Below are 13,181 nucleotides of genomic sequence, written 5' to 3' on the forward strand. Positions count from 1 at the left end.
TTTGACACGTTTGACGAAAAAGGATTCGTATAATGTTCGAAAGTCATTTAAGAAAAGTACCTATATCTCGTGATTCACAAAAAATAATACCTCTCAAACTGAAAACTTCATTCTTTATACTTTATTAAATATTTTTATACTTAAGCAAATGCAAAATAAATTACACGAACGTAACGTAATAACCAGTTTCTGTTGGGAAATTAAAAAAAATGAGAGCAACTAATTACTTTCGAGCAATTTAAACGCGATTACAAAGAGATTATATCATCGACTGTAATTTGGAAGTAGCATTCAAGCATTTCCCCCCTGTGTATATAACTAGGTAAGAGCATTGGTAACTTCTTCCTAATCACCGACGGACCAGTCGCCGGTTCTTTTTCGGAGAATTCCTTTGCCGTTCGTGGATGATGCTGACGTCATTAGGGACCTACGATAAACCAGCAAGCAAGTTCCCCGTAGCAAGAGGTCCAGTACGTGATCACTGTCATGCAGCAAGTTTTCGTGAACGTGTCCCTTATAGTTCAACATGTGTTTCATATTTTGACCATGCACTTTTAATAAGCAAAAGAACTAGGACAAGACGTTGGATATAGTTGAAGTATAGTTTCTGATACGTCCACGATGCAACGTACTTTATCATTTCGATTATTATCCGATGAAGATTACTCGCGCGTGGATTATCTTACACAGCGTGATAAAATTAAACAATCTACACCTGTTATGAAATCACGTTCACAGATATTTCCAATATATTTATGTGATGTTTCGAGGCAGCTTTAGAAAATCTTTAGTCTTGTGCAATTAAAGAATGATTGATGAGAAAGCAAAAGCTAGACAAATCTTTCCATGATTTTGCGATTGTGGACATTGGAACTAGGAATTTTTAAATACATTTTCAAATCCATTAAAATATAAAATGTTGTATCAAAGAAAATAAGCTTGCGTCTGCGTGTTGTAGAAAACAATAATTTGGATCTTGAAAGCTACGCTGTTGGAAATCTATGAAGGATCTAAGATATACTCCATAAATTGGCCGTTATGACCTAACCCCATTTTGATCGTCGCGGCAGTTCTCGCGGTAAGAAATCGCAATAGCAGAAAAGTGCAAGTTCACGAAGGTTTGCGACATCTTCTCAAGGAATACTGAAGTCATGTGCTTTCGCACCGATGCAATTAACACGTGATTCATCTGCAAATTGATTCTAATGGAGGTAGAAATTGGTCGATGAGACCATGCGCGACTATATTTTGATTAGAAATTGCAGCGATGGTGTGCGTCCTGAGTACGCCAGAAACAAGAAAATACTATAGCATCCGACACTACTCGAGTTTAATGGGATGTACGCACGGCTATCACACGTAACTCCCTCGATACAATTACATTTAATTCAAGTCATGAAAATTCCGAAAGGAATCTCACGGCCCGATTACGTGACTGCTCCTATGAACTCACCTGATTTGCTTCTCGGAATACGCAACCTCTCACATCAGCCAACCGCAAAACCGAAACGTCACACAACCATCCAGGCGAAATTATAGCGTTAAATCAGCGAACGATCATCAACTATATGAACTCTTGAATCGACCAGTGAAAAAATTCAAAGAGATGGGAAATTAATTGTAAACACTGATTATAGGCTATATATGCAACGAGTTTCAGTGGTACCTAATAAAGAAACTCGATCGAAGATTAAAATCGTTGAGCATACGAGATCGCAAAAAAAAAGAAAAGAAAAGAAAGAAAAATAGTATGCTGATGCTCCGTTTCTCGTACAGATCGTATAAATAGAGGAAAATAACGTTAGAGAAACTCAATATTCGCGAACACCGTGTTATTTATTACGTTACATTATACGTTTAGACGACGCGAGCGGTAGGCAGCCAGCCAAAAGAGTATTATACCGCTTATTTTCAATGGAAAATACGGGTTACCAACCTTCAATATCATCGACAGTAGAAATATAAATAAAAAAAATTATATGGAAAAAGGATGCTTTTTATCTCTCAAAAGTCCCCTTTTTACATCCATAAATTCTTACTCGACCAGCTTTCGTTTAAAACATCTGTTTATTGATTTATAAGGACCAGCTAAAATATCGTGGCGACCGATTCGTGCAGTGCTCCGTATAATAAAAAGTATGAACAGTTCGACATACGTACAAGAAATAAGTAATCTCCCTCTAGTCGCGTTCACTAATAACATTCGTCCATTAACATTCTTACTCTGGTAGTGAAAATTATTAGTTGTGGCTCTTGTTTATTATAAGATCAAGTCTATTACAAAGCCGAGATTTTGAGATTTCGGATTTATGGGCATATATATTCAATAAGTAAAACAACTTTTCATTTAGATTCCGCTCTTTTAAATATGTTGGTGAAAATATGAATTCGCGTCTAATATCCGCAGTCTGTTTATCAGTTTCATAATTAACCGAGTTACAGATTTATCTTCTACTTGGACGTATTTTCATGATTTAAAAACTATCGTGAATTTTTTCATAATAACGAACGCGAAACATGAGAGTATGAAAAAAAGCGTGACTTACGCTTAAAAGCGTGGAAGAATGTTTCACATCACCAGGATGAGAAGCAACCACTAAAGCATTAGATCATCCTAACTAATTGGTCGCAAGAAACGTCACGGTTCGAGACAAGGATTTTGACAGTTCGATGCGGTACACAAGGGCTCAGAACGTGACGAAACGACGTTAATTAGCTTACGCGCATGCAACGCGGTGACATGACGCGACGTTATTTGAGCCGCAAAAGCATTTCGGTATTCGTCAGGGACCTTTCTAGTGTGTCTTGTTACGGTGTCCCGTGGAAAGTTTTGCTGAAACGATCGTAGCATGTGACATGCCGAAGACGCGCACGTAACTATTTCGGCCGAATAGCCAGCTGAAAACGCTGTCAGCCGATTGTATTACCAAGGCCGGCCAAAACGATTACGAATCAAGTATAAATCATTAGCACGCGAACCGGCGGCCTTGCCAATAATTCAATGCCACGGCTCGGATAGATTTTTCAAGTCAGCGATAACGAGCTTTCGAAAATGACGAAAGAGATTACGAACGATTATCCTGTCTAGTGGAACTCGTATGAATTAATGAGAAACATTTTTCATGGAAAATTGAAAGGGTTTGAGTAATACTATACTTCGTCACATAGATTGCACGGATAATACAATTTTCTCTGTGTTCGCTGAGAGAGGAGCAACGTTTTACGATACGGCGATATATAAAATGTTAGATATAGCGCTCTTTTACGCGCTACTACGATAATAAATATTAAAATTGAATCGTTCGTATCTCACGTCGATTTCGTGATACGAAATGTACACGCACATATTTCTAATTTATAGTTTAATAAAATAATAATTTAATAATTTAATAAAGTATCGATAAAACGAACATATGGTAAACGCATCTATATCGTAATATCGTCCATTAGAAGAAAGAAATATATGTTATCAAGTTAAAGCAATTGAGATCCAAAGATTCTTAACTTTCTTTCTCTATTTAGGAAGATAAAACAGTCTCTATATGCAGTCGCTATGCTAATCTTTATGTTTTCTGCTTGTCGAGTTAAAACAATCGAGATCTAAAGATTTTTAACCTTCTCGCTCGAGCACGGTGCAGACGAGCACTTTGCGGTAGCGTCACCGCCGCTGCAATTTGCCGCCGCTTCGTAACGTGTGAACTGCTTCGTTAAATCTATGCTATTCTAAAGCACAGCGGTAAATTACCGCGACGGTAACGCTGCCGCAAACTGCTCGTCTGCACCGATTCTTAAGAAGATAAAATAGTCGCTATATCTAGTCTCCAGAGCCTCTATCTTTCGTGTTCGTCAAGTTAAAACAATTTACATCTGAGGAATCTTGATCTTTTTTCCTCTCATAATAGGATAGAAGAGTATAGATCTCTAAAATATACTTTTCATTTGTCTGACAAGGTACACAGACAACAGCAATTCAGTATCGTTCTGGTACTTAAATGATTGGCTGTCCCTTTAGATTCGAGGAATAAGAGCATGAAATTGAATCAAGGCGTTTCCTATCAGTGTAGTGGCAACATCCACTCGCGCGAATCATATTCCACATTTTGTGGAAGCATGTAATCATTGCGAAATTCACGAAATTCGATATCTCGGTACACGAAGCGCAGTTTCACGCGCGTAAAAATATGCGCTCACCGAATTTCTTAGCGCTTACGTTACGCCGGTGATGCAACCTGCAAGTTGACATAGAGAGACTACCGAAAGAAGTAGAGACAGGCGCGGTTGCATCGTATATCAACGCCGGCCTCGCGGTTTTCCTCCAGCACGTGTGAACGTTGGGATTTCCTATATGTGAATGTCGTTTCTACTACGTTTCTTATGGAAACGCGTGTTTCTGTTTCTACGATGAACGCCTTAAGGTACAGAACGTTTAAAATTTAGGAGCAATCATAGATGAGCGATGAAAAAACATATCTTAATAAAATCAAGTTCAACGACTGAACATGATTTCATGATCTACAGAATTTAGATCATGAGAAAAATATAAAACTTGTACCGATAATATCAGTGTTTTTATTTTTATATTTTACAAACAATCAGAAAAAATTCTTGTGAGAAATTACGTATTAATTTATTTTGATCGCTCCTAGTACCAGTAAAATTGACCAACTCTTCCGAACTCTTTACAATGATAAGTTTATAGCGTATCTAGACACCACTTGCAAATAATTATGTAAATACGTGTGTTGTATCATGTTTCTTACGAATTTCTTATCTTTTACCACTTGTAAATGTTGAGACTTCACTTCGACAATCATAGATTATGAACGTACAAAAAATTGTAATATATATTATATAATTAAAAAAAAGACATTTTCCTTACATTTTGCTTTATTTTATTGACTCAGAATGATACTTGAAGTCTTGAAATATATCGTGATAACTAAGGAATGTATCCGATAAAAGCCATCCCAAGCCATGGAAAATATCTAATAGAAAGTTTCTCAAAGTACAAGATAGAGAAGATACGAAATAGGGAGGACAGTAAACTCGTGGTTCGCTACTAAAGTATATCATAAAAAAATCCTGAAAAGTACGTAAAACGAATGGCAATGTTGGATGAGCAAGAGAATCGGTTCATTCAATAATGTCACTGTTGCTTGCGCGCGTCTCATTGATACCGGAATCCCGTGAAGGAAACACGAGATTCGTTTGCTCCGGTTGACGTTCGATGGCCGATGCGAAATCGACGGTGCGATCGGAGCAAGTCAATGAGACTCGATAGATCGTGTCCTCCGCGTATGATGCGACCAGACGTCACGTTGAAAGCCGTGTGCCATTGGTCGAGATGCTGACAAGCCCCCGTCAAGCCTCTGTACTTCTGACTCACGTGCGTTTATCTGTCGTCGAACTAAAATGCCCGTGGGCGAAGCCTCAACACACTCGACGCCGAATAAACAACGAACGCTATCATCGATCGACGTGATTCGATCAATATGTTCCGTAGATCGAACGCGGAGATCGACCTGGATCGATCGAGTCGCCGTAAAATTAAACGAAACAGGTTCAAAGCGGTTTTACTGCGGTGATTTTTAACCGCTGAATTAACTATTAAAGGTGATTGTGCTTGTATCGAAGAAGTTTAATTAAGAAAAAGAGAATATTATGGTATATAAATAGAAAATAAATCTTAGTAAATTACTAGCACGTACGAGTTTGAATAGTTTCGATTTCTTTTGTACAGTATTGTCGCACACGATATTTATATTTTGGAATTAATTTTAATCCAAGTAGAAGTAATATGAGAATTTTTATTTTTATACGCTTCCAAGCCCTGGCGTAAAAGTAGAGTTCCATTAGTCACGAAACTTTGACAAGAATTTCTGTATCTCTTCGCAATAACACGAAAGAAAGAAAATTATCGCATAAATTTTTTAGAATGAAAATATCTGTATGTGAGGGAAAATATATTCTATCAACTCGTTACATGTATATTGTTTCTGATAGAGAGATCTTCCTAGGTCAATGACATTGAACTTTGAAAAAGGATCGAGGTTACTTGATCTAAAACAGTCACGAATAGCGATTTTAATAGAATTGTTACGACTGTTTCATTTCTCTAAATTCGATCCGGTAACTCGGTACGCTTGATCTTTCCTTTACGAGCACACAAATGCTCTACCGACGTCATCATTTTTCTGGCTTGCAATCAGTGTTTGACTAATGCTTTGCAGGGAGTGATTGACGGAAATATACGTTGGAAAACACGTTGGAATAATACCGATGTATAACTTTCATTTAATTCAATGCAGTTTAAGCTAACAATTCTTCAAATTTCTAAATTTTTTAATTTTTCCGATCAACATATAAATGAAAAATCCAAAAAATATAAATTTTTCTTTAGAATAATTGTGATACTATAAAGGTCAAATACAAAACTAATTCTAAATTAAAATGAAAAAATTGTTAACGCTATACGAGACAAACTGAAAATAATTAAACATTAAAATTTGTCTTATGATATAATTTTCTAGAATCGACGAGTATAGGTTTCATGAAAATAATACAAGTCGAACGATATTGGAAATCTAAGAAGAAGCAAATATTTTTGCAGCATTCAATCACTGATTAAACCATTGTAACGTTCGGTAAATATAAGTCGATAATTCCACATGCGTAACAATACAGCGATCAATATGTAATGCAACATAGTCATACAAGACATACAAGAGCTATTTACTTGATAATGATGAAAATACACGATTTTCATGAAAATACATGTCCCATCTATTCAGAACAAATCTACGAAAAATATTCTGCTAATTGCAGATCTATAAAGCTTCGAACTATCAATGATCAAACTTTACGATTCGATCACAGGATGATTTCCAAAATGTGGAAGAAAGCGTGTCATACAATTTACCAAACAGTCGAAGATATAAATAAAAATATTCTCTAAAAATACAAAAAAGTAAAAGAAAACATTGCGCTCCTAGTTCATGTTTCTCCAAAGATCGCCATTTTTGATCTCCAAAGAACGAGCAATAAAATACACTTTCAATTTTACAAACACTTCAGAATATAAATAACAAAAATTCCCTGAAACGACAGGAACATCGCGTTCCTAATTATGTTTATCGTCTCCAAAAAACGAAGACTAAGGCATTCGTTCGATTCATCAAACGTTAGAAAATAAAAATTACAAAAATTCTTCAAAACAACGAGATACATCATGCTGCTAATTTCATCCTCTGAAAACCGTAAACTCACAGACTTGCAAACTGTACCAATGAACGAATAACCTTCGACGATAATCAATCCCACCGAAACATGTCCAAACACCAAAGACAAACATCGCGTATTTTTTTTCCTCGAATTTTATCAACTGGTAGTTCGAAATTAACCCCATGAACGATCTTCGAATCGACCAACGAAACAGAAGAAACGCAGATGTCCCCACCCGCGCTCCGCCAGCTACTAGCTCAGCCTATATAAACCCGCGGCATCTCGCAAGTCTCTTCATTCTATACGAGGCGTCAGTCTATGTATAAAGTCGGAAGTATCGTGGTATACGGATTGTTAATACCGTGGAAAATATCATTCAACAACGAACTGCGAAATAGCACGCGTGCATTTGTTTGAATCCACTAGGCGGACGACGCTTAGGTAAACCGAATAAAAATCGCTTCGACGAGGACCACGAAGCGTTCCTTGAGCTACCAGAGCCGAGATCCTTTGCTGCCTAGGTTCTGGTCAGGGTCAGTGCGCGGGACCATCCCGCCTCGAGAGATTTATCGAACATCGTTTTCCAAATTTCCAACATCGTTGTAACTTGCCGAAATTATTTTCGACTTGAAAATAATTAGAGCTTCTGTAAATTTGTACCTGGAAGAACGAAGAGAATAAATCAATAGAGAGGAAGCTTTCTTCAACGAGGAATCGTCTCGTTTCTGTTCATCGTCGTTTCGACAGACAGGCGACAGCCTTTGCATCTTCTCTTTTGCAACATTTCGAAGAATTCGTCTACACGACAGGATGAAACTAGTACTCTTAGTGACTCTGCTGGCGGTCCTGTATACCGTCGACTATTCCAATAGTGCTGCAGTCAGATCGGAGGTAAGATGTATACGTATATGATATTTTAATTAGTAGGTCTGTTGGAATGAAAATCGATGATCAAGAGAGTAGATAGAAAATGCTGAGAACTCTAATCATTGATCATTCTGCATATCGGTCTGTGCATGGAATTTTCTACTGCATTGGAGAAATTTTACTAATTTCCGATATTCGAACACCTGCTATCATGATTCGAAGTGAATTCATGCGTACTAGATTTGAATGAATAATTATCAGAAAAGCTAAATAGGAATATTCGAAACTATTTCCTTTTAATGTAGTTACGATCTTTAAAGCTTATGAAAAAAAGAACGCGTCTTACTAACTAGCTGAAACGAAGACAATGGTGTTGTAATTTAATCCTGATCAATTTCAATTCAAATGATTTGCAATGAAATAATTCGTGAAATAAAGAAGTACCATCTTTCAATATCGAAAGAAATATTTTCAAAATTTTTCAAGTTGAATATTGATTCAAAAACGAAAAAGGATCACACATAACGTTATCGAAAATTGTTGAATAGTAAATTTAATGGTACCACCGATAATTTTTCATTTTTGGACAGGTAAACCATAAGTGTGAACATCATCGTAAGATTGTAATTGTATTTCGTTAAATGCATGATAAAGCAATGCGTATAAGACTCAACTCCAACGTTTTTCTTTTCGAAATGAAATCGATAGCATTGACCCTTACTGCGCCGATAATTTCATGCGTAACGCGTAAAAGATAATCGCAAAACAATTTTGCTATCTTTCTACGTATTTCGTATAAATAATCGTAAACTACTCCAAGTTGATCTACAAACTCTGATCTACCACAGATTACAGTATTTCTTCTGTTGCTTTTATATAATATATTCATAATTATTATTGTTATTATTATTCTATTATATGATGTATTATATTTACAGTTATTATTAGTACAATTATTTCCAATACATTTATTAATATAAATTATATACAAGAAAGTGTAAAAGTAAACCGTAATTTTAAATCAATCTACATTAAAATTATTCTATGGAAGATTCAAAAATTTTCCGCATGTATTCTCCTTACATATACTATACAGTATATATGATTTTTTAAATACCGTACAATTTTCTAAAATTCGAATTTATAGAATTAATAATTTTTCAATTATTTCTACTATATTTGTCGTAAATTTTGTGCGAGAAAACCTGGAGTTTGTAACATTTGATGTGTTATTATTTCGCAGGAATTCGCTGAGCAGTTGCGCAGGATTGTCCATGAAATGCACCCCGATAACCTAAGAACACAGAGAGCAACCGAGAGCGGAAATGACGACCGTCCGAAACGGAACTGTTACGATACACCCTGCGGATGGAATACATACAATCCTGTCACTCGGCGAGGCACGATTTTCATGCCAAATACGTAAGTTAAAATTATACACGCATGATGCTCAAGATAATTACTGATATCGTAATTATCAAGTAAACATTTTTACGAAAATTGTACATCGCAATTTTTTCCCCTTCGATAATTTGTTCTATCATTACGTACGATTATATAAGAATCGTATTATTGTATTGTATAATTTTCATTAGTATATTCGTTCGTTTAATTATTCATATAACTGTTAATTTAATATATTAACATATTCGTGAAATATTTATAAAGCGTAAACAAGCAGCAACTCAATTACAGAAAATCGAACGATTAATATTCGATGTGTATTATTACTCATGAATTAGCGAAATGTATTCAAAATGGGTATTTATGAATGAACTATGTTAATATGTAATAACCCTGCAAGATAAAAAGTAGTAACAAACATTCTTATCACCCATCAACAGTGCACAATGAATGCTTAATCTCATTCGCAGTTTTATTATTGTACGAGTGATCGACGTTTCACATAAAGTTATTATTCCAATTAATTCAGATGCAAATTATAAGTATGTAATTGGGCACTCTTACCATTCATGAAACGTTACAAAATTCAGTATTACTACTCTCATAAACTACTCATTTACGCTATTTAATAATTATCGAAATGAAATTAATATTGATTCAACAAAAATTTAATAATTATAAAAATGTTACTAAAAATATTTTCTGAACAAAACTTTACAGCTACAAATTTACTTTAATTTTATTTAATTTCATTAAATTTATTTTAATTCAACTAAAATTGAATAAATATATGAAGAGGCATATTAAAAATATTTCATAGAAAGTTTTATAATTACAAAAATTTCAAAATTAAATGAATTATATTATTTGAATATCTAAATATAAAAATATTTTTTGTTCTTTTGTTAGATGTAAATGTCCTGACGACACGTACAGGTGCGTGCGTACAGGCGAAAACGTATCCATGAGTGCGTACGTATATCACTGTCGTCAAAATACGACATCGGACGATATTGAAGGCGAAACGTCTGAAGATATGGATTATCTTAGTTAAGAAAGATGCAGACATACCTGAATGACAAACGCCTTTTCGAACAACCGTTGTTATGGTGTTGTCACGGTTCTGGTCACTATGTCACCATCGAACGAAGTGATTCTCCGTTCTCTCCTCCAAAGAATATTCGACACTCAAATTAAATACTACATACGGACTACATACGTAAATCTACAAAAGAAAATGTCACGCTGTCACAATATATTCGCGTCAAATAATTGTATACGTCAAAAATCGGCATCTTGCTGTCTAACGAGACGCCGCTTGTGTATAAGATGCAGCGGGAAGAAAATCAAATACCGGTTCGATATTTAAAATTAAATATGGCCGCGATATTATTTCGATAATCGAAATTACCGACAAGCTAGGATAAGAAGTTTTTCAAGAATTCTTCAATCTCAAAACATAAATCGACATAACCGTATCGATCTAATTTGAAGATTTTTAACGAATTTGTATTATTTATAGATAAATAAAATGAAAATCGGATAAGATTGGTTAGATGTAGTAAACGGAATATCGGTTTACCGGCGCGTGAATGTTAGAATAGACTTTCAGTATAAAATAACATTTTAATTATAAACTAACACGTTTATAAGATATTTTTATGCACAAGTTTCCCTAAGATAATCATCTACGAGATTTTGATAATTCTCGCAAGAAACGTTGTTAAAAATTAGTAATGTTATCTTAATTACACGGAACGAATCTTCGAACGACGCACCAACGTCGCTTGGGAACCGTAGACTGCGCGCGCATATTCCGTGTCACTATGAGCAAGATCTCGCGTAGTAGCGCTATTTTCAAACTCATTTAGCTTCTACTACACTGTAAATTTAAATTTCGTTACAAATCTTTAAAACAAAAATGATGAATATAGAAGTGTTGTGTAATTTTGATGTAAAACAAATAATAAAGGGGGAAATTGAACTGCTATCGTTCAAAATAGACAAGACGCACGGAACACAAAGCCGTAAGTTAATCGCAGTTTTTCTTCAAATTACTCATATAGAAAATTCATCATAAGGTAATCAAGCGATAACTACCATACATGAATATTTTATGATTTTTAATAATAAGTTTCATTATACTTTCTTGGCATAAAATAATAGGAAGTATGTAATGAAATCTTTTCAGACCTGATTGATTTTATGGAAATAAGTTATTAACGATGAATTTTAATAGTCTATACAAAAATATCTGATTTGTAAAAAGGTTACTTAATTTTTTAAAAAATGGATAAGATCGGGCCTGAGAAGATTTAAGTTTGTATCAAACTTTAATAAGATCCAAACTTCGTATTCGTAATTTTATTCTTAAGCTACGATGCTTACCAGAAGTAAGTAAACTTTTATTTGAAATTTTGAAATATTCGGAAGCCTCGTCTTTGTCTACTTTTTGTAAAATTGTATTTATTTACGTCAATCCAGTACTCATGGTTATTATAAATTTATCATAATTCATTTATCATAATTTGATCCGTAAAAGAATAAAACAAATACAAAACCTTAATATTTTTATCGGTAACCATGAAGTTGTCGAGAATCGATTTTTTTAATCGAATAGAAATCTCCGCGATTCGATGTACTGATTTCTATTCGAATTTCAAGATACCAATTACGAATAAGAACGAATTTATTTTTTACCGAACCTCATCGGCTATTAACAATAAATAATGTAATTATTTTTAAGTTAACAAACACCTTAGAAGTACTCAAGGTGGTGTAAAATTAGCAAGGATAGGTTACAGTATTTCGATAAGGAATAAACCATAATTTTGTACTTAAAGGGAAAAATTATTTCGAATCTTTTTTGTATATCATTATCGACTATTTATAACGTGCAATAGTAACATATAGTTGATGAAAGAAATGCAGCGGGTTACGATCTCGTTATGTTTCTTGCATCGACTATAATTATATCGTTCGATTATTATAAACGTCATATTCGAATTTTTACTTAAAAACCAAAGAGATTCTTACTCCAATTATTTTCCATCTGATCGACTTTTTAGACTTCATAGATATATTACACCGTCTTGTGATTGCTTTGCAACAATCTCGAATATTATTATCGAGATAAAATAAAGCCGAGATGATGATAGATCATCTTTCTTGTTTTCAATTGTGTCGAAATAGATATACATGAAAGGATAAAATAGAAAAATAATTGTATAGAACAATTTGTCTACACGTTTGCAATATCAATTGTATTATAAGTTTGTTGAAAAATTAGATAATTTGATCCTTTATATGTAACGTCCAATTCATCTAGAAAATGTTGGTTTTCTTGATACAGAAAATACTTAAAAGTTATTTGAACAAATTAATAATTTCGAATACCCTTACTGTTTCAAGAGAACGTGTAGAAAATAATACAGACAATGTATTCGTATGCAGTATTTCACTTAATATTTAATACACAGGAAGAGTAAATTATCTATAGTTGTACGACGATTACCAATGTTATCATTTTTAATAAAAATAAGTAATGTTGCTGGAAATATTATTTTATATCCATCCTTCTTCCCACATTAATTCCCCACTTACCTCAATTCTTAGTTGTTAAAAAATAAGGGCAAGTTAATTCTGGATTATGACCTGAAAATAGCATAGCGAGTCAAATAAAACAGCCA

At 34.2% G+C, this 13,181-nt stretch overlaps 1 protein-coding gene across 1 annotated transcript; it reads left to right on the forward strand.

Annotated features, from left to right (window-relative positions):
• The first annotated feature begins 7,501 nt into the window (after nucleotides 1–7,501).
• Nucleotides 7,502–13,049, forward strand: LOC126922485 (uncharacterized). Its single transcript, XM_050735059.1, has 3 exons — nucleotides 7,502–8,112; nucleotides 9,332–9,510; nucleotides 10,402–13,049. Exons 1-3 carry the CDS (start codon nucleotides 8,032–8,034, stop codon nucleotides 10,544–10,546), a joined length of 405 nt encoding a protein of 134 aa, XP_050591016.1. The 5' UTR covers nucleotides 7,502–8,031; the 3' UTR covers nucleotides 10,547–13,049.
• Nucleotides 13,050–13,181: the final 132 nt, after the last annotated feature.

Source organism: Bombus affinis, chromosome 12 (assembly GCF_024516045.1).
Source record: "Bombus affinis isolate iyBomAffi1 chromosome 12, iyBomAffi1.2, whole genome shotgun sequence".
NCBI lineage: Eukaryota > Metazoa > Arthropoda > Insecta > Hymenoptera > Apidae > Bombus > Bombus affinis.

What these genes read in the sequence shown, in the direction of transcription:
- LOC126922485 (XM_050735059.1), top strand. Translation starts at nt 8,032, where the DNA reads ATGAAACTAGTACTCTTAGTGACTCTGCTGGCGGTCCTGTATACCGTC. An exon ending in GTGCTGCAGTCAGATCGGAG is followed by an intron (nt 8,113 to 9,331) that starts GTAAGATGTATA and finishes ATTATTTCGCAG; the next exon opens with GAATTCGCTGAGCAGTTGCG. An exon ending in ACGATTTTCATGCCAAATAC is followed by an intron (nt 9,511 to 10,401) that starts GTAAGTTAAAAT and finishes TTCTTTTGTTAG; the next exon opens with ATGTAAATGTCCTGACGACA.